The following is a 23512-nucleotide window of genomic DNA, read 5'->3' on the forward strand; positions in this document are numbered from 1 at the left end:
GAAATGTCCTAGATCAACTTTAAATTTAAGTGCACAAATAAGCTATCAAATAAACAGACAGTATTTACTGAATATGCAAAATAATAAACTAATTTGCACCCCTTGCATTGTAACCTGGTTTTGTCCAGAAAACTTGCTCAATTTGCTTAACTTTCCTTAATGAATCAGGCCCCATGCCCATATGTGTATCACTGTATATAGGTGGAATCGGAGATGAGCAAAGTTGTAGTGGAACACAATGTTTCACAGAGCTGTGAACTTCCGGTGATACGGTCTTTAACTTATGCTTTTACTTTAACATTCTGTGCTATATTCTGCATTTTCTGGAATAGTATAGTCTATAGTGGAATATAGGAGAGTCTATATGTAGTGGAATATAGGGAAGTCTGTATATAGCAGAATAAATATTGGCTTTAGAAGATCCCAGTGAGTGGTATCATGTGAAGGACTGTATATATTATCATAGGGCCCACAGGAAAATCTGTAGTAGCACAAAACACCTAATGGTGTAAGGAGTGACAGAACTGCTCATGTGTTGCAGCTCAATAGCAAACCATTTGTTTTTCTTCTTTTACCGCTGTCTGTTTATACTGACAGTAAGTCATCTTTAACCATATGGAGTGTTAGGGCCCATGTTGTTGTTGTTATTAATAGTTAATTGTTAGCAATAGCCATAACAGCTGCGCGATGGGATGAACAATTCCTTTTTTCAATTTCAAGAGTAAACCGTTTTTATGTCCAGAAGAAAACCGTCCAATTTTTTAATTCTTAGGGCCGAGATTGTGACATTCCCATCAATGGCTGCATTCAGAATCCATGCCAGAACAGAGGGACCTGCCACACCAGTGACGCCAATAAAGATGGATTCAGGTAATTTAACCATGCCTGGGTTGTAATTATTTAATTTGAATGTAATCTTTATGTATAAGGAAGGTAGGAAGTTCTTTTAAAGAATTAATTCCCATGTTAGCTATGAACTGAAGCCTGAATCATTAACTACTCATTAGTTCACAGATACACATTACATAAACTCAGTATTGTCGCTTAGACTGTGTCATTAGACATGGCCTCTGGTAGTCCTGGCTATGAGCCATCAGTCCTTCGTAATGATGCAGCATGTCTCTAAAGCCCTGCTTCATTATTTCATGAGCTTTCAAACGTATGTATTTGCCCGGCCATTTGAAGCTAAATTGTACTGCACAATATATTTGCTCTAAACTGTTATTACTCATAGATATAGTCAGAGTTTCTCAAGTTCCATAAGTAAAATATTTTCTCTCCTCACTTGGCCAGTTATTAAAAAGTTTATGTAGTTTGAGTTCAACAACCACTCCAGAGCAGCTGCATGTGTGCTCTAAAATAGGGTATCTCATGTCTAGTCCTTAAGTACCCCCCGTATTGAAAATGACCAGTAATTATTCCACCAGAGAATAGAATATTGTAGGAACTTTTATAAGTGGATAGATACTTTCCCTATACTTGGGTGAAAAAGATAAATCTCCACCACTCCTGAAATCCAAACCCTTGATATCTGGTAAATTCAGCAGTTGATGGAGTCCAAGGGGTAAATGTATGAATATCCGATTTCTGCAAGTCGCCGGAAATCGGCGACTTTGCAGTGAAAATTTAAAGGGGCGATGGCTTGTAAAGGTAAACTTGCCTTTACAAGCCATCAAATTATGTATAGCCATCAAGCTATACAAATTTCTGTATAGTTTAATGTAAATGAAATTAATACTTGACTTGAATAATGTGTATTTGGTAAAATAAATGTGTGCCGATTCAGGACATCCTAATCTGTTAATAAATAGTGTGATTAGCTGTTTCTGCTTTCTTAAGTCTAGCGAAATCGACATAACATGTTTGCAAGAAATGACTTTGATTAAATCTTGTAAAAAATGTAAAAGTTTGTTTAGCATGCATGCTGTAATTGAATTAAGGTTTGTAGCTGTTAATCATTCATGGACACCAGAGAAATCTAAGCAGTCTCCTCTGTTTACCAGAAAGTAAATGAAATCATTTAGCACATTCTGATAGCAGCAAGAGTCCTAATGGAAGACAATAAATCACATGTCACTGCCAGGCTCACACCTTCACACCCGGTATATTTAAAGGAATATTGTACTGAAACACTTGTATAAAATCAATGGCAGTGATGTCTATTTGTTCAATAAAACAAGGACAAGAACAGCCCATGTGCAAGATATTGCTTCTTAAATCCAACCCAGTATTATGCCACTGTCTTTATTATTAAGAGGTAGGATGTAAGCTCAATTTAGTAAATCAAAATTTTCCGGGAGAAAAGTTTCTTGCTACAGAATGTCCATTAAGTTCTATTGATAATTTGTAGAAAATAAAGATAATTCTAAATAGGGTATATTGCATAGAGATTGGAGGGCTCATCTAAAAAGTATATTTATCATTATTAAACTAGAAGTACCAAGCACTGAAAGGCAGTGATAAACAACCCATTGCTTTGTAGAGATCAATCCCTCTTCATCAGGGCTGTTCATTTCAGGATGATGCATCATGTCCTTATAGTGAGTGGAAGCCGAATAATGCTTTGATTTGTATTCCTTTATTTCATTACGTAGCTGCTCTTGTCCACTGGGATTTGAAGGGGAAAAGTGTGAGATAAATCCAGATGACTGTGAAGATAATGACTGTGAGAACAATGCTACTTGTATAGATGGAATCAACAATTATGTGTGCCTCTGTCCACCCAACTACACAGGTATGGATCATTGCTGTGCAGTAGTAGTGACAATCAATTATCATTACGCCTCTTCTCCTCTGCTCTAATGCCCGTTGAAGGTGAAGGTAGTGCCGCAGTGGATGTCCAAGCCTACCCTACTTATATGTGCATAAAACAAGTGCAGTGACAGGAAAGACTAACGTATCTCGGACTATACTTTAGCAATTTGACTCCCCTTCACCTCCTTCACCTACTTCTCCCCATCCTCTATATCAGTGGGTAAAGTGGAATTTAGAAGAAGCAGTATGGAGAATGTAATGGAAATAGAATTTGGAATTTTACAATGAAGGCAGTAGGAGAAATGGCGCTATGGCATACCACCGTATACCAGCCCGCTTTAACCACTGCTCTGTACCAGATCACCCAGGGCTCTGCTAATATTAGTCTGTCATGCCATCCTTAGATGCCAATGTGGTAGTCTATTCCATTGGTTCACAAAGGTTACTTTTTGCAACATGTTTGCACCAGAGGAAGCTCCAGGCCCAAGGTTGTGGTACTAACCATTCTTAGGGGCATATTCAATTGTCGGAGGAAACGACGAAAATCTTGCGCTCGTCCCACTATTACCGTTAATACGGTAATAGTGCACGTAAAAACAGTTAATACGGTAATTTTCTCGCTGGATTTCAGAGAGCTGCGAGCTGAAATCCAGCTACCTATTACCGTATTAACGGCGCGGAAAACTAACAATTGAATATGTCCCTTATAATTCTCTACTATTGTAGCATTACATTAAATACAGTAAATCTATAAAGTGCAGAAATAACAGTAACCAGATCACCCAAATTCCATATATAGAATATTGGAGGAAAGTTCTGTTGGACGTGGTGATATATACTTAATGATATACCTCTTTAGATCTTCCAGGCTAGCGTTGGCATAAACCTTCCTCTGCCAGCCTATTAGACCAAACACTAGGAAGTAGGATTAGAAATGCAGAGGTTGATTCATGGAGTGGGTTGTTGACATCTTGAGCATACAATTATAATGCCAATTGTAATGCACACCTTTTAAATGTCATGATAAGTTAGCAAGTTTTTTTGTTGTTGGTCTTTTGTCTAAATTTTTAGATTTACTGATTTAGTTCTGTGAAATACTCTTTCATTTATTTAGATGTTACATGACATTCCATGCTATATTTAATTAATAAATTAAAGGATAGTTCCACTCAAAACTGAAATTGACTTCTTACCTATGGTCCGGCCTTCACAGGGTTTGGCTGCTTCCTCTTTTGCAGCTGTTTCTGCTGCAGTCTACTGGGTTCGCTCACTCCTGGTGTCTGTCTGGGAAAAAAAAAGTTTGGCAGTAGCTAGCAGAACCCCGCTTAGCAGCATGTGCAAGATATTCCACCCAAAAATGATTTCAGTCTGAAAGGATACTACATTTAATAGCAACACATGATGGCAGTTAAGTGCTCACTACTAATATATGCAGAGAACGTTTGTGCCCCCTGTGTAAGCAGCCAGCAAAGCACAAGTATTTCCCCTAACTGCAGACAACATCCAAACCACTCCTCCCAGGTGCAAGCAAGCAGACAAACCTTAAAGACCCCTCCCTTCTCTACCACCCGATAGACAAGCCATCCATACTCCACCTGGTGCAAGCGAATATATGATGTCCCTTTGGAAGCCTTTATTGGTTACCATCATCATCATTATCAACATTTATTTATATAGCGCCACTGATTCCGCAGCGCTGTACAGAGAACTCATTAACATCAGTCCCTGCCCCATTGGAGCTTACACTCTAAATTCCCTAACATACGCACACACACACACACACACACACACACACACACACACACACACACACACACACACACACACAGAGACAGACAATTTGAGTCAATTTGATAGCAGCCAATTAACCTACCAGTATGTTTTTGGAGTGTGGGAGGAAACCGGAGCACCCGGAGGAAACCCACGCAAACACGGGGAGAGCATACAAACTCCACTCACATAAGGCCATGGTCGGGAATTGAACTCATGACCCCAGCGCTGTGAGGCAGAAGTGCTAACCACTTAGCCACCGTGCTACCAGTGGGAATCACGGTGTTCAGGTACATTCCAGAACACACTTCTGGTTCACCTCTGCATTTTTGTTTGTTAAATTAATATTTTAACTATTTTCTTGTGAATTGCGCTTCAAACTCCCTCACCCCACCCTAGGCCAACATGGACAATTGAAAGTTTTAACATGCTATGTTTCATTAAATCTACATAGTTTATGCTGGATATAGCCAGGCTAATGATTAGGCATTTATTACACAACATAACTGTTGTATAAATACATGAGTTTATAACAAACTATATTTTGCAGAAATGATGCAGGTGAAAGAAACAGCTATTGTCTATTTGACAATTGTTTCCTTTATTCTCTGTTAGATGGAAATGTTAGCCAGATGGCTGAAAGTCAGTTCACTGTTCCCATCCTTGAGCTTTATGCTTTTCATTGTATTGTCTGTTTATTAACCTTCTTCACTGAGAATTGTTATTGTTCTAAGTTTGGATACTTCTGGACGCATTGATTAACCTATTTCTAGAATATTGTTAATGAAAAGCTGTTTGTAAATGTCAGGGAAATAACATACATTCTTAGAACACATATGAGTGGCAGTACTAATGCTAACTGTCCCAGGTTTTAAAGATGTGTCTCTATTTTTCAATGTAGACTATTCTCACCATCTGTTCTTAATCTTTGGGCTTTTTAAATTAATAACTATTTAATAACCTTGGACAGAACGTTGGCACAGACAGTGGTCAGCATTGTTGCCTCACAGCTGGGGGGTCTTGGGTCTGATTTCAACCAGAGACCTATCTGAGTGCAGTTTGTATGTCCTCTCTGTTGTTGGGTTTCCTCTGGGTGCTCCTGTTTCCTACCACCCGCCAAAGACATACTGGTAGCTTAATAAGCTTCTTACAAAATTAATCCTAGTGTGATTCCCTGTGTGGTAGGCAATATAGATTGTAACCTCTACTGGATCAGGGACTGATGTGAACGATTAAATATGTAAAGTGCTTCGTAATATATGTAGGCGCTATATATGTAACTGTTAATAAATAAAAAACTATTAATAAATGCAACAAAAGCATCATAGCCAAGTTTAGTAGACATATTATGATGGGAATCGTAGATTATAAAAGTCCACTAGTACAGTGCACATCATTAACATGGATGGACTATGTTTTCCTAAGACTGATTCCCCAGGATTTTCACAGATTTGGTCACTGGCAATGTACAAATCACAATGCCGAATTTGGTATTCAAAGGGATATAGGAAGTGAATTTATTGACTGAGCAAACTCCATGATTTCCTGTTTCCAGCTTTTGGGAGTCATAGTTATAGTTAAGCTACTGCTGATATCAGAGGGAACTAGCAATTTGTGGGCCCCGATGTGAGGAGGAGGGAACCAGGGCCCCCGGCCCTCTGCATCTGCCATACTGCAGGCCCCATTATCTCCATGGGCCCCAGTGCACAGCACCTGCTGCACCAATAGTAGTTCCGCCACTGGCTGATATGTTTGATAACGACAACATTATAATTATAATCCTTTATTTAAAAGGTGCAACAAAAGGTCAGCAGCATTTAGGGGCAGGCTTGGCTGGGGAGCAGGGGGGCATGTGCCCCTCAAGCCGGTCCCATAGTGGTCTACCTTGGGCTGGGCCATCTGCATTTTTTTATCCTTTAAAATGTTCCTAATAGGCTGCTGAATTGAGACTCGCCCCCGGGCTAAAATTTGCCAGCCCTCCCCTGGCAGGGCCGGAATATGTAATATACTGATATGTCACAGTCATATGGTAGGAAAAAGTGGCAGCTGATTAGGAGAAGGTGTGCACTGTAGTAGTAAATACATTGAGCACTTTAAGTGTACCTTCCATACAGTTAAAAATATAATGTTAATAGTACAAGTTAAGTTAGAAAAAAAATAAAAAATAGTTGCAATGTTACAGTATCTACTGTTATTTATAGGGGCAGAATAATGCCGGGCCCTATAGAAGACTTGGGCGTGGGCCTTGCGATGCTTCAGTAACCTCCCAGTATGGTGCATACGCTCACCTTGCAGGCACCACTGAGCAGAGACAGTGCATCAAGGAATGCTATGAGGCCTGGCTTGGGTGCAGCGGGCTGCAGAGGGGGAGGGGGGCCCAGTAGTTTCACCACTGGTTATTAACACATACACCATTCTTGATAAAATCAGCTAGATGACTGTATCCCCACCCTTTCAGCTAGAATGACTTGGGTATTGCTTAAATTAGTTGATGGTATGGGATGAGGAGCCTGTGATACTACATCATGTCATGTGAACATTTAGGAACCTGTCAAACTTCCAACAGTTACAAAAAGTGAGAGGCCACGATAGCCCAAATGAATGTTACCGTACATGGCAGCATGGTTTTCTTATCACAAGGCCTCCACCTCTTCAACATTATGAAATAATGAGTCTTTTCTCTATCCTCGTCTACAGTGCTATTCTGCAAACCAATATGTCCCCATAATTTCCGTCTACCAACACCCCCAGTCTTCCTGTCTCCCTCCTCCTTAGTTTCCTAAATGACCTAATGTCCACCCCCTCCCCCCTTATCTACCTGCCGACATACTGGCATTAAGATGCTAATGTAGACCATGATTCAGTTGTCACATGTAAGGAAAAAGAACAGCGCAAAACAGGTATAGTGGAAAAATAAAATATATATTATGTAATTAATTAATATAGGAGCAAACAGTATATAAAATAAAATTGTATATGGCGCTGTTCGTTCCTTTATTAATTATATATAATATATATTTTATATTTTATTTTTCCACTATACCCGTTTTGCGCTGTACTTTTTCCTTGGTTATATCCTTTGTGGGAAGAGCACTTTCCTTATGCAGTTGCAGTAAGGTTTGGTGGTTCTTTATATATTATTGATATTATTTTTTACTTATTTTTTAGCACCTGATTTCTTTCCCTAGTTGTCACACGTAAGCCTGAACATTTGATATAACCATTTTAAAATATTATTGAATACTTGGAACTCCCTTCCCTTCCTTTCTTTTTTCTGTATCCCCTCCCAAATGTTCTCCAAAATGAATGATGTTTGATTTAAATAATAATTAATAATAAAGGTTCTGGCTATATGTGAGAGCTGGGAACCCCACTAAATAGGGAGAATGGTGGGGCTCCCATGGGTGGACTCCTACTGAGATATTATTATTGGGAAGCTAGTGGATTTAGTACAGGGGTTATTTTGAAGTGGGCAAACCCCTTTAATGCATAGTTACTAAGCATTTCTACTGCAAGTCTTCCTTTATCTAAAAAAACAGCTGGGTAATCATAATTTAATAGATGTAACTTTAATCTTCAGTTATATGTTATTAAGACTATTGCTTAAATATGGCATCTATAAATACAATGTGTTTGTCTTGATTGTAGGCGAATTATGCGATGAAGTTATTGACCATTGTGTTTCTGAGCTGACCCTGTGTCAACATGATTCCAAATGTATCTCCGCTGACAATGGGTTCAGGTAAGTAAATGATTGAGACAAAAATGAATTTGACACGTAGTGCTTTTAATCTACCATGGTTTTTTATTTTTTGTTTTAAAACAAAACTAGTGATGTCTATATAAAATACATGTTCCATAAATTTAACCAAATATAAATAAATATTTAGCTGATAATTTTAAATAGCAGTAAACCATACACCCTCTCCCACTTTTGGGCAAGGCTTGGTAGTGTCACTGGTCCAACAAATTTATACTTTTTTTTTTTTTTTTTTTTTATAAATAACGCACAATAAACATATTTTGTTTTGTAGAATATGAGGGGATATTTCTCCTAGATTTTTTAATTGATAAGAAAATTGGGTGGGAGCCAAATACTGTGTCACCATTGCGGTAGTGTAGGGAACTCTGTCATGTGGTCAGCTCACATCCTATCTTGGGACACCCTGCTACGTACGCCACTTGGCTGCTACGTCTCTCTTTCAGATGCAATACATTTTGTAATGTAATCGGGAATTTCCTTCCCCATTAACTCTGTTATATATGGGTAATCAAGCATAATCGGGCCTTAGCACGTTATACTCGGTGGAGTAACTTACGGCAATGCCTTTTGTATAGTTAATGTTGTAAGTGAAAGTAATAGGGAATACAGCTTTAAATGAAATGCTAAAAGAGAGATGTTGCTGCTGATGGTTGGCCCCTTCCAGTTTCTGAACTCTAGTGTGGTTGCAGGTAATGGAGATTCATGTTAGAAATAAGCTTTCTTGTATACTTGATAGAAGCAAAGCAGTAGTCTGCTGTTGTTCAACAGGAATGTGATATAAAATATATTTAATTCAATCCCATCTGCCTACTGTACATATACACCAGAATAAACTGGGCTTTAATCCTCTGTGATTTATATAGGCAGCACTTAACAATGACAGTTATTTGTTGCAGCAAAGTCCTCCGCTGATGGTGGAAACCTGTGGTGTGGACCATATCAATTGGTCCATGGCTTCATGTTCATTAGACATGGCATGTAATAAATAAAATTATATCATTGGTCCTGACATTATATCTCAAACATTGTGAAAAAGGGTGTGTGTCTTATATGGTGTATTCAAAATTATCTATTGTAGTTCATAATATATATTGATTATATGATGTTACTTAATACATAGTCATGTAAATACATACTTGCCTATTCTCCCGGAATTTCCAGGAGGCTCCCGTTCTCCCGGAAGAGTAAGCAACCCTCCCGGACCCTGTAAAATGCCGAAATTCACGACATTGAATAGCGAGAGGCGGGGCTTAATCACATCATTAAGCCCTGCTAGTCAATACCGTGAATTTTTGTATTTTATGGTAGGGACGGGGCTATAGTGATGTAATGACGTTGCCACGCCCCCTCCTACCCTCTGTCACATGATCTGTACTCCGATCTCCTAGAATACAGATTTAAAAAGTTGGCAAGTATGTGTAAATAATATGTTCACCAATCTTTTATTCTGTACTGCTTTGCTTCAGAATGTCAACAATAAAAACTTAAAAAAAAGAACATTTCCGGGCAGATTTCAGGGCTGCGCTACTTGTATAAAAATAACTATGGTTGAGAATTCAGAGCAAAGTGTATTTTCGTGGTTATGCCCATTTCCCCCTATTTAATGCCAATAACATATAATGATACCTAATTTAATATCCTCAGAATATAAAGCCCTATCTCTTCTCAAATGGAACCATCTAAAATTAGCTTTGATTCAGAAATAAAAAGTTTTTCTTGGCTAAACCATCACAGCACAAAAATGCAAACATTGTTCAGGTTGTTAGGGTCCAACAGGGGCTGGCTGGGCTTGGAGGCAGGGGGCATCTGTCCCCCCGGTTCGTCCTATAGTGGGCTACCTTGGGCTGGGTCACTGGGCTACCTGCTTTGTTTTTCCTTTAAAATAGGCTGCTGAGCTGTCTCTCATCTCCCTGGGCGTAAATATGACAGCCAGCCCCTGGGGTCCAAACTACCACAGGTCATAAAGGAGTTCACCCCTAACTAATAACAAAATTGTTAGTCTGCATGGCAGCACCTAGTTAACAAAACCTATTAAACTACAATGGTAAATGGCTAATTATATATCATCCTCCAAAGAGAGATAACAAAAATATATTTAATATAATTTTTTTGCTGCAAGAAGCAGATGAATATAATTTCCTACTAACCCTGGATTTTTCCATACAATGCTTTATAAGATGCTCCTTGACATCTGTGCGTTTTGGCTGGCGCAGCCCAATCAGTTTTCACCTCATTTACTATTATTTGCTACCTGTAACTCAAGCGTTCTTCAGAGAATAGTCAGTTCTGCCAAATGCTGCTTTCCAGAATGTGCCACCAAATTGTTATTAGTTCAGCACGATGTACAATTCTCTTCTGAAGTGGATAGAAACGTGTGCTGGATTATTTTATTTTTTTCTGGAAAATAAAAATATAAGAATAAATATTGGGTGATTTGGAAAAAAAAATGTTAGATGAATACAGGCATTATTGTTGTGGGAGCTGTGTGGTTTGTTTTAGTACACGATTGGTTTCCATTTGGAAAGAGTAAAAAGTGTAAAAAAAATAATAAAACAATATAAAATGTAGCCTTAAGTTCACTCGGTGCATAGACGCAGGTGGGCTGTCATGTTCATTGCCATTACACCCTGTGATAGATTAACTTCCAAATGCTTCATTGACCCAACTATAGCAAACAGTCATAGATTAATAACCGCTTCATATGTTGGGGATATCAGCAGTCACTTACAAAGCGAAACCAAGAATACATTTTCCGAGCCAAGATGAAATTCTCAGTCACCATTAATAGGCTTTTAAACACTTTCAATATCAGAAATCAAAATCCATATTTAGACCTCTTGGTGATTGTAGAAACATTGTTTATTGCGAAATGCTTGCAAAAGGGAAGTACATCTTGTTTTTATATGTATCACATCACTTAAATGACCATTTATTTTGGCAAAACCTATTTTTTGATATATTACTATTGCCATAATAAAATCCATGTTTTATACTTACTTTGTCTTTTTTTTTTTAACTTTTTAAACCTATGTGCAATGACTGATTATTTTGTGTTCTGCGGCTGACGTCACACATTTTACTTGCATACAAAACCTGTGTTTTCTAATTTTCAGGTTTCTAAATCATTAAGAAGTTTGTTTGTTTTCAATTTAAGGTGTGAGTGTTCACCCGGATTTGTAGGGCAATACTGTGATGTCAATGAGGACGACTGTGTCAGCCATAAATGTCAGCACGGAGCACAGTGTGTGGATGACTTAGGAGGGTATACCTGTGTATGTCCACAAGGCTTCAGGTAATAATTCATTTCAACACCTCTAATCGTATTTATACCACAAGTATAATGTTAGTAGAGGTTTTAGTTAATCTGAGCCACATTTGTAATTGTACACATAAGTCAATAATCTACAGTATATTGCGAATGAAGCATATGGTTTTGACTCTGTCTCCTTCCCAAGTAGCATGACCTAAAATGCGAGCAGTAAATTATGTACCTGATGACTGTGTCTTTTGGAACACATACTGTGAACTACATACTGTGATTTTGGACTGTTGGGCACCAACTGAGTCCTGCTATTTTGTCCATCTGTTCTATGACTATTTTGAAGCCCCCTGTTGGGATCTTCTCTGTGGGAGATCTTTGCTTGAGAAGTAAGTCTGAAATCACCAGGAGAATATACTGAAGTTGGAACAAAGAGAAAACACTCAGCCATTTAACTCTATAACGACAGGAATTTCTTTACACGGCTACAGTTAAACTACAAGGGTAAAGAAAAACCTATAGTTAAAAGTGGTTTTCCAAAGAATGTGCTAATTGTAACAATTGGTTATGGTTTCAGTACATAATTATTAAACACACCAGACTTCCTGTCAAACAGGAAGTTGTATTGCAACACTACAGACGGTCACTTGGTCTGAGCTGATAAATGAAATTGATCTGAAGAAAATTACATGAACTTAACTAGGTAACAAGAGCACCTAATAGAGAGTAATAAAGAGTAATTCTAAAACCATTTTCCTTTATTCTGCTGCCATCTCATGAAGTAAAACAAAAACATTGTTAGTTTAGAGGAAGGAAGTGGACAGTCACTTACATCATGGATGTGTCTGCGGATCATGCTCTTTATAAAATTAGACATTTATAGTTTTTAAGGGTAATGGGACAGAGTTTGTATCCACACATTGTGTTTGCACGCAATTCGCAATCAGTATAACATTTAGGAGTGTAATTACTATTTATGATGTGAATATTTCATTACATACATCACACTGTTTTTAAATGGAGAATTTACTGTTTAATATTTTCTTTAATTGGCAAAATATTTACTGTTACATATAGTGCTGTTAAAACAACTTTTTTTTCTTTTCATAGTGGCCTCTTCTGCGAAATTTCCCCTCCTATGGTTCTACTCCAGACAAGCCCCTGCGACAACTACGAATGTCAGAATGGAGCGCCGTGCATTGTGGTACAACAGGAGCCAATCTGTCGCTGTTTAGCTGGGTTTGCAGGTCAAAGATGTGAAAAACTCATCACTGTCAACTTTGTTGGCAAGGATTCCTATGTTGAACTGACTGGTTCCAAAATTCGCCCACAGGCAAACATATCTCTTCAAGTAAGTAATGACATATAATTGTGGCAAACAAGCTGTATTTACACAATGTTTAAATATTGTGCTTCAAATCATGTTATATGAACCATTAAATTAAAGGTCATTTATTTCACCACATTACTGTCAATACTGTAATGGTTTGTGCCTGACACAAGTAACCGATTTGAAAAATCACATGGATCTTCTTGTGCCCAAGAAAAGAGTCTTATCCTCCCTCTCCCATTAAGTGTTCAGTCACTGTTGACTCTTCATATAAATAACTCGCATTAACTGTGGGCGCTCCACCAGAATCAACTACAGCTGTACAGATATTTTAAATGTCAGAAATATAGTGTTACAGAAACACATGTTCATCACATGTTTATTGTAAAACTAAAGTATATTTTTCAGCATGCTAACTTTTTTACATTTTCATGTGTAGTTGATGTTTGTCAAATATGAGAGTACTAAGGGGCCCTTAATGATATGTGCTTCCTTGCTCTATGATTACTAGTTGATTAGCCTCACGGTACCAGTTTGCAATATCATCATCATCATCATCATCATCATCATTTATATAGCGCTACTAATTCCGCAGTGCTGTACTGTGAACACTCACATCAGTCCCTGCCCCATTGGAGCTTACGGTCTAAATTCCGTAATATAGACACACATTCACATACAGACTCAGACAGACAGAGAGGGAGAGCCTAGGGTAATTTTTGATAGCAGCCAATTAACCTACCAGTATGTTTTTGGAGTGTGGGCGGAAACCGGAGCACCCGGAGGAAACCCACGCAAACACAGGGAGAACATACAAACTCCACACAGATAAGGATATGGGACGGGAATCGAACTCATGACCCCAGTGCTGAGAGGCAGAAGTGCTAAGCACTACATGAGCATTGGTTTATCTGTGTACTGAATGTGTTCTACTGTAGAAGCTTTGGTGGTTCTCAGTGTGTATGTTCTTTAACGCTACACTCGTAGACTATAATGAATTAAATATTTAGGAAACATAAAAGTGCCAGGTTGCTTTAGAGTTGAAACCACTCTCACCACAGCCCATGTCTTTAAAGTATTGTCCTCTCTGATCGCAGGGTAGAATCAGTCCGTATAGCCACTTGAGGAAACCCAATAATTTTACAGATGGATGAATCATGTCGTTCTCAGCATAAAGATCTGATGGAGACTATCATAGTAATTGTCTGGGACGCCAGCTAAAATAGACATCCTTTCTTGTAGTCATTACTTCAAACATGACTTTACTTATGATAAATAACTCCAGAAATGTCCATTCTAATTCAACAATCGCTGCATTCCTGGCTCTGAAATGAACATTCTGCAATGTGTGCGCCAAGCTGGAAGATGAATAAAGTTTACCAAGGTCATGGCAGAAAGCTGAGGACACCCTTGGGGCACTGCCATTGTGTTGCTCTGTAGGCTTTGTCCACACTGTGAAACATGCCATGTAGCCCTGTTGCTGCTTAGCATCTCAGCTCTCTAATGTGATCTTTTAGTTATCTTGGAGAAAGATGGTATCATGCTACCTGCTTTTCTTAGTTTACTGAAGAACAAATAGGGCATGGTGTCTTTCCAACTTCAGGGAAAAAAACAACTAAATAGCGAGTGAGTCTGTAACTGCAGAAGCTTTCCTTGAAAAGGTTACACTCTTAAAGATGTTGCACAAATCAAAGTGCCCATTAATCAGTGTTTCTCAGTATTCATTGCAAACCTTTGCATGCCCCTTCCTTTGTAGTGTACAGCTACCTGTTCTCTGAAAAAAACGTTTTAAGAGCCTGATTCATTATCCTCTGATATGTCGGCATTCATGTAAAATCCATTTAGCTCTCCCACAACATTGACTTCTGGCCTATATCTGCCATGACCGCATCAATTAAATACACTTTACTAAAATCTAAATCTTCAAGAACTTTTCTTCCAGTGAAATAATATTTTTTTTGTAAGACTGCTATAAAACCTATTTGTTTGAAAACTCTATCTTTAAATTGTACTGTAGTGAAGATAAAAATATAGGCTTTGTTTTATTTCGCCTAGTGTATTGTGCTAAAAGAATTTCATGTTAATAATATATATTACAGAATATATCATATATATTTTAATATAATGGAGGTAAAGAAGGAAATTACCACACCAGATTCTGTAAAGAGATATTTGATTTAGTTGTAAAACTCCCTTTCTTCTATAACATTATATCTGTATTTTTTGTAGAGTGGTGCTACTACTAAACTTATTGCATATAAAGAGATAGAGAACAGAGTTTATTTTAGGTAGTGCACTGACAGCCAATTAGTATGTGTATCTTATCCAAATTCAATTACTTCCTCCTCTAGCAGACATGTAGATAATTAAATTAAATAAAAGTATCCAAGTGTCTATACCAGACAAATAGGTACTCAACATTTTATGTCTAGCGATGATTTAAGTGCTGAGATAAAATTAAACAAAATTATAATTAAAATGTCCTGTCTTTTGTGTACAGCAATGTATTTACATAACCTAAAGCAGTCTCTGAGATGTGTAGGAAAGTACATTTGTAACAATTATCAATTCGTACTTGCAGTTTGTAGAATATTTGGTGGTGTGTATGTATGTATGTATATATGAGTGTGTGTGTGTGTGTGTATATGTATGTGTGTGTGTGTATATGTATGTATGAGTGTGTATGTATATGTATGTATGTGTGTGTGTGTGTATATATATATATATATATATATATATATATATATATATATCTTCTATATAAATGCCTAGTGGCGTGTGTGGAAAAAAAACAACCAAGCTGCAGCGCCACCTGCTGGGCAGAGTTATACACTGACCTATATATTTCTTGAAGGAGATGTAACAGTTGGGAGTGGTTGCCGTGGGTGACAGTGGGGAGTTTTTAACACCTTAAGTAGCTTGATGAAGGATGTGGCGATGAAGATGAAGGATGAGGTGATGGAGAAAAATGATGAGGTGGTGACATGTGGACAAAACCACGTTAAAAAAGGGCGCTTGCGTCGAGAAGTAACGCTCTTCCCCTGAGGAGGCCTGAGCTAGGCCCAAATGCATGACAAGAACCTTTTTAACACCTTAAGTAGCTTGATTTGACTAGAATGCATGAGTATCATGCATGGGTTAACTTGTGTATATATATATTATTTCATTATATATATATATATATATATATATATATATATATACAAGTTAACCCGTGCATGATACTCATGCATTCTAGAAAATGTTTGTTCCCCGGGGGGATGTTAGGGCGGGGCGATTTAGGCCCCGCCCCCTTCCGACTTCTGAGGCTGCCGGGGGCTGCACAGTATGTGCAGGTCCGCTCGGCAGTGACAGGCAGGGACGGTGTGCTGCCCGGCCGCTCTGATTGTGTTTAAAACACAATCAGAGCAGCCGGGCAGCACACTGTCACTGCCAAACGGACCTGCACATACTGTGCAGCTGTCGGCAGCAAACCCCTGCTAGGGGGGGGGGCGATTGCCCCAATCGCACCATCCTGGATCCGCCACTGTACACATGTGTGTTTATGAGGTAAAATTACCTCACGAAAATTAGTTTGACCCCTCAACTCGTCAATAATGTCAGTTTACCAAATTTCAGCCCTTTTTGAGTTTTTTTTCCCCACACACACTAAGAATTTAGTTAACCCGTGCATGATACTCATGCATTCTAGTCAAATCAAGCTACTTAAGCTGTTAAAAACTCCCCACTGTCACCCCCGGCAACCACCAACCACTCCCAACTGTCACTTCTCCTTCAAGAAATATATATATATATATTTTTTAAAATCTTTATAAACACTTTTAACAATTAACAAATTAAATTAACAAATTAAAAACATTTTAGTATACCAAATTTCAGCCCATTCTGAATTTTTTTTTCCACACACACTTAGAATTTAGTAGGTCAGTGTATAACTCCGCCCAGCAGGTGGCGCTGCAGCTTGGTTTTATTTTTTCCACACACAGACAGACTAACACACGCCACTAGACATTTATATTATAGATATATATATATATATATATATATATATATATATATATATATATATATATATATATATATATATATATATATATATATATATATATATAAATAAAATATATATATAATAAAATAAAATAAAGTAGTGACGTGCCAATAGAGATAGCAATCACACGGGGGCTCCATTGTGGTCCCAATATTTTAATTGGGCTCAGGGCTATTTTGTTGATACTCTCTCTTTTGGATCTAGCATGGCCTCCTTAAGACTTATATGAGGTTACGCTGTGGTTGCACTATGTAATGAAGTGACTGCACTGCACTTTTGTGAACATTCGGAACTAGAAAGTCTTCAATATCTTTTAGACAATCCATTTTGGTGGTACTACCTACCCATGGGACGAGGGAGGGGGGCATATGACCCCCGGGCTAGTCCCATATTGGGCTACCTTGGGCTAGTCCACTTGGCTACCTGCTTTTTTTTCCTTTTGAAATGTTCCTAGTGGACTGCTGAGCCCAGTCTCGCCCCCCGGCTCCTGCACATACCTCCCGATTGTCATGATTTTGGGACTGTTCCAATTCTTCGACACAAAAGGAAATCGGGGCATGATTGATTGGCACAGGGTGATATCTGGATGCAGTTTGTTGCATTCTTTGCTGTGCACCAAGGTTCATTTCACAGTAGTGGTGTCATTTGTGGAGAACAGTATATCAAGTAATTCATATTCTGTCATTCTGGCTGTAAAAGAATTTTGACAAGCATAAAGAGCAGCTAAGTTAAAAAATATATTAATTAGTGGAATGAACTGCACTTTTCATTGAATGTTGAAGCAACTGATCTATATTCGTATATTGCTCTATTTTAAGGTCAGTACCTTGCTGACTTGGTTCAAATATTAAGCTTCACCTCCAACACCCCTCTAAATATAATCATGTTATACACTTCTCTGGTATCAGAAGTTTTAATCTTTGAACTCCGCCCCACCCCTCAAAAAAATAAACCACTAGCCAATCACAACTGAGCTTTTTAATTTTCTTAGAATTTGCCCTCAGCGACAAAACCTCTTGCAAAACCTCCACAGGTATTTTATTTTAATGCAACAATCGATCTCTGTGTTCCTGACACTCTGAAATGTGTGATGGAACTCGGTAGGAGTGATAAAACATAGTGTCAGTTAGACCATGTTGCCTGAGTATAGTGTCTTGTATATGGACACTTAGGGCCTGATTCATGTCTGAATGCAACGTACACGTAAATTACATTTTTAAAAGCACAAACTTGTGTGTAGTTTCCGACCGCATTCAAATCCAACTGGATCTCAAGATATGTTTCGATTTGAATCTGGATATAAGTACTAGTCATACATAGACACACATAACAGTCTACAGTTTGTGCACAAGCGTATGTATAATAATAGATCAAATCAGACTGCATAAAATTTTTATTTGATCATAAAATAAAACAACTCTTTAAAATAAAATAACTCTTAACATTATTATATTATAAATATATATTTGCAAATATATATTTTTTCACATTATTTACATAAAAATGATTTTCAATGAGTACAATACATGGGATGCAATTTTATAGTATATCTTAGTTGCATAGAGTTGTGATAGCTCGGGACACACATACGTGTACTTTTTCATTGAAAGACTATGCCGTGTCGGTCATCACTGTCTGTCGGCATTTACACCTGACCTGTATGTGCACAAAATGAACTTCTGAAAACGTGCGCACTTACAACAAATACAAGACTTCAATTGGCTGCATCTGTGTCGGAAGAACGCTGTTACTATATATGGCCTACATTAGTCCACCCCTGCCCCCTCCATTCTGTTTCAAGACGTCTGCAGTTGTGTCATTTTAATTCAGACTTTCAATTGCATTCATTGGCGTAATGTCCGTTTCTGGGCATGCTCGGCGCTATTTAATGTAGGATACACTACGCAAATGGACATACATACAAACATGAATAAGGCCCCTAGTATACATATTTTTAATATTTAGTGTTTTTCTAACACTATTAAAAATTTAAAAATATCACTATTTAATTAATGTACACAATGATAATCCTCTACTGGAGTTCCTCTGCTTTAATGGCCGTTTTCTACAACCTCTACAGCAACCTTTCTGCCTACCCTCCTCAATAGATGCTGAGATGGATGCAACCATGTTATAGACATTATCATGAAAAACTTGGTTGAAGTGTTAAAATAGTGGGATTCACTCTTTTATCTGCCTATAAGCAGTAGCACGGTGGCTTAGTGGTTAGCACTTCTGCCTCACAGCACTGGGGTCATGAGTTTGATTCCTGACCATGGCCTTATCTGTGTGGAGTTTGTATGTTCTCTCCGTGTTTGCATGGGTTTCCTCCGAGTGAGTGAGTTCTCTGTATAGCTCTGCGGAATTATTAGCGCTATATAAATACCAGATGATGATGATGATATGTTTAAATATGCCACCAACTTTAGATATCTATGCAGCAAAAAAATCTAAACTGTGGAAACGGAATTCAAATAGGATGGCCATTCTAAATTTATCTTCCCTAATAAAAGTAGATATGTGAATAAAAAAAGGATATTCTTTTTATATGGAGCAGTGTGAACGACTACCTTGTGAAGCTGAATCTGAGTTAAGGAGCCAAAACACATTATCAAGAACAGCTCATTTGTCCTGTTGGGCTTGTCACTCTGAGCTTGGCTGCCGGCTTTGCAATATGAAACAGGCAGTAGAGGTTACTAGACATAGATCATGAGGCCTGTACCCAATGTGAGAATATGTGCAGCGTGTGCATTTCTGGCTCTTTCAAAGCCTGGAGCTTGTTTGGAGAACCAGCGTTAGACATGTGGATGTACTTTGGAATACTTTTTCTGTTTACCCTACAATGTGCAGTTGTCATTTTTCACGCTTCATCCTTCATCACCCTATTGTGCATCTGAAGTATTTTAACAACCTCAATGTGTGCTCTTACCCCAGTTTAAATATTTGACTAAAGTTTTATTTTCCTGATGTGAATAAACAAGCAAGTTCTAACATCATTTCAGACATGTCCTCTTGATGTGGTTGCCAAAATATATACATAATATATATGTTAAGACGCTGCTATGGAGTGTGGTGCTCTTAAAATGATAAATTAGCAGCAGTTTTATTTATAAGTATACTGTACTAGTATACTGTACAAGGCATGCAATTGTTTGGGCTTTCCGGCATTCTTGGAACTCTCATGGGAGGAGACATATTGACAAGCCAGGCAAATAAGTCTTATTTGGAGGTTCATTCATAAGGATATTGATATCACTGGTTGTCTTTTGCAGGTTGCCACAGATAAAGACAATGGCATTTTGCTCTACAAAGGAGACAATGATCCCTTAGCACTGGAACTGTATCAAGGGCATGTGCGGTTAATCTACGACACCTTTGGCTCTCCTCCGACTACTGTCTATAGGTAAGTCCTGGACAAACTAATGACAGCCCATCTCGCTGTAGCAGTAGTTTGAGACATGCTAATGTATATGGAATTATCTATATGGAATTGTGCATATACTTCAGCAAAGCTACTGCCACTACACAGATATTATTCTAGGAGTTTTGTCCAGGCCGATTCATTCGGTTACAGATTTAATTATTTAGTTATGGCAAATGTTTGGTTCTTCATAAGGAATATACCTAATACCTACAGTGTTTAGTCACCTGAAAATGCTGTACAACTCAGGTAGTAAAAGATGTCTTAAAGTGGTGGACCTAGGAATATTTACAATCACTGTTTATCCCAACAGGGGGTACTAATAACATAAGAAATCTGGTATACTTTGTGCCACTCGCCTAGTATAAGTAAGGCTAATGTAATCACATTTATACGTACATTGGTATGTGTAGCTGTAACTGTATTAGGAAGTTCCCATTCATTTTGGCAGTTGTTGAGCAAAAAGAAATAACATAGTTGTTGTGAGCTGGGCATCACTAGATATAAATGTACTGGCAAAACCAAAATAAAAGAAGAATATATTCTGCTCTTCAAAGTATGCCTTTTGCAAATAATATGTTATTATTTAAACATATATTATTAAGGCTAATGTGTAAGTGAGTATGTTTGCACATACATTGACTATATTGGTCAGTTTATAGTGTCACTGTAGAATAACCCTGCAGCAGTATTTGTACTTAAGCTGTCATTGTTGATTTTCATGAGCTGAAATTATGTCTTTGCTGTTTGTTTTGGACTGTGGTTCTTAATGTCTTCTAAAACAAATAGGAGTATACTTAAGCAACCCAAATAACCAATAATCATTGTCAGCATTGAGAGCTGGAAGCCAGTTCTTCCATGTGGATCATTTCAGAATGGCTACATTAAAATAGTTTATAAAATTGTGACTGCGAGATGAGTTGATGAAATATAATTATTTTACCATTTTGAACGGGGTAATTATGTAAAATTACAGAATGTGATGCCAAAGCCAACAGTAGATTTAAATATTTGTTTTCTGTTTAATGTCACGTTAAATTGTTTTTAGATTTCTTCCACCCCACCCCAGCGTAGCCCTGGTTTGCAGATTGCTATCGAATCATTCATTGAAAGATTATTTTACAGTTCCAGCACTAGCACAGCAGAATTGTAATCCACAGTAGCACCCAGACTGCAATTGTTTTGAGCATAGCAAACACTTTCTTACATGGTTTTATTTATTATTTGCTCCGGTGCATACGCTGCACATGAAAGGTTACACACAGAAGAGTGAAACACCAAAGCCAGTGAACCCCATTTTTGGAAATACTCATGTCCTGCATTATATTATGAAACAGTTGGAAGTAATGCACAGTTAAAATAGAGCTATTCCTTATGAAGCAGCTCTAAAGGGAATTAAGTGGTGTTTTTAAGCAGATCAACTTCACTTAAGCCTTGTATTTTCTGGTCTACTAAGGATAGTCCATTTACATACATCTAATTACCAGGGTGAGCCTGGGGAGACGATGAGGAATCGGAAGTCACAGATCATGGTTTCTGTTGCCCTAAGATGTCGATTAAACAATGCCAGTGTGACAGCAGGCAGTTCCCTCATCACAGGATATTATGGATCTGTTTCCTGAAGCAACAGTGCTAATTATTCCTCTGCCCTTCATATTGATCAAGGAGGAGGTCTCCATTTGAGCTGACACCTCATTACGATGAGATTTATGGCTCGCTGGCTACCTTTACACTGCGATCTGCTGAGATTTGGAAAGCTGCTGCATAATGCTTTTGGCCTTTCCGCAAATGTCACACTAATCTTTTATTGGTTTAAGGAGGGCAGGGAAGGATTAGCATGGAGCTAGATAGAAAAGACTATGGAGCAACAGTAACATGATTTACAAAAAAATGTCAGGATGTAACAACTTAATGAATGTAATAGCTTTCCACAACACAGCGGAATAAAAGGGAATCATTGAGAAACCAATGAATGTCATGTCAGACAACTATAAAAATGATAAATTTACTTTTAAAAATGTTACTGCTATGTCATATTTTGTATCAAGCTTTGCTAATAGACAGCTTTGTCATTTTACAGGTTTGAAAAATTGCTGCCAATCGTTGCTGATTTATATTTAATGTTTGTTTGTCAAGCAGAGTCTACAATATGGTGCAGTCCAAGAATTTGTATGTAATAGACCTAAAAATAGAAAACAAGGGACAATAGGGTTTCATAGTTAGACTAGGAAGGAACAATTTGTTCCAAATAAAAAAAAAAGTTTAGGGCCCCATTTAGATTTGAATAAATCCAGCTGGAAGGTGCAATTTTGCTGCTTGTCATAACCATGTTGTGCTGCAGTAGGGGCAGTTATTGGGAGAAGTCATGTCCTTGTTCCACTCTGAATTGCAGTGTTACAATAATACGTGCTACGTGCTTGCTTTCCCATGAGACTCCTGAATTTTGTTAAGTTGGTGGTGGAGAGTAGACATTTCTCCCAGATCCCAGATGGGGGCCTCGGTTACGTAATTTGCTTCATTTCCTTATGTGGGTGGGGCCAAAGTGACACGATTTGAGATGTCACACACCCCTGCATTTGCCCATTGATCTGTGTCATAAAATGTTGACAAGTATGATTTGTATGCTGCTATTATTATCGTATATTTGTAAGGTGCTACAGAGGTCTGCAGCGCCGTAAAGTAGGGAAAACGAGGACATCCATAAAACAAGGACGTACAAGGCAGACAAAATAAATGCAGACATGAAAACAAAGGGTATGGAGGACCCTGCTCATTAGAGAGCTTACATTCTAAGGGGAAGAGAGCACAGCTGAAACAAGAGGAGCGAGTGTGGCTTAGAGTGGAGATTAGGACAGCTGTGATGGTGTATTAGTGTGACTAGTATCATCAGGGATAAGGTAAGCTTTAAAAAGAGATGGGTTTTTAGAGAACATCTAAAGATTTGAATGTTGTGGGAAAGCCTGATTGGGAGTGGTAGGGAATTCTATAAGTGGGGAGCAGCACGGCAGAGGTCTTGTAGGAGCGAGTGAGTGGTGGTTACCAGAGACAAGACAAGACAAGGCGCTGATCATATGTAGAACTAAGTGGGAGGGAGAGTATTTCAATATGAGATTTGAGATGTATGAATGGGTGGTGGTGTTGAGGGCTTTCTAAGTAAGGGTGAGTAA

The 23512-nt window shown here is 38.1% G+C and overlaps 1 protein-coding gene across 1 annotated transcript in view; it reads left to right on the plus strand.

Moving 5' to 3' along the window:
• Positions 1-23512, plus strand: part of SLIT3 (slit guidance ligand 3) — a 488331-nt gene that overhangs the window by 450124 nt on the left and 14695 nt on the right. Inside the window, exons 27-32 of the mRNA XM_075209818.1 lie at positions 773-870; positions 2595-2734; positions 8173-8266; positions 11442-11579; positions 12657-12897; positions 20197-20327. Of these exons, the coding sequence (XP_075065919.1) occupies positions 773-870; positions 2595-2734; positions 8173-8266; positions 11442-11579; positions 12657-12897; positions 20197-20327 (842 nt within the window). The remainder of the gene's footprint in view (positions 1-772; positions 871-2594; positions 2735-8172; positions 8267-11441; positions 11580-12656; positions 12898-20196; positions 20328-23512) is intronic.

This window comes from Mixophyes fleayi, chromosome 4 (genome assembly GCF_038048845.1).
Source record: "Mixophyes fleayi isolate aMixFle1 chromosome 4, aMixFle1.hap1, whole genome shotgun sequence".
NCBI lineage: Eukaryota > Metazoa > Chordata > Amphibia > Anura > Limnodynastidae > Mixophyes > Mixophyes fleayi.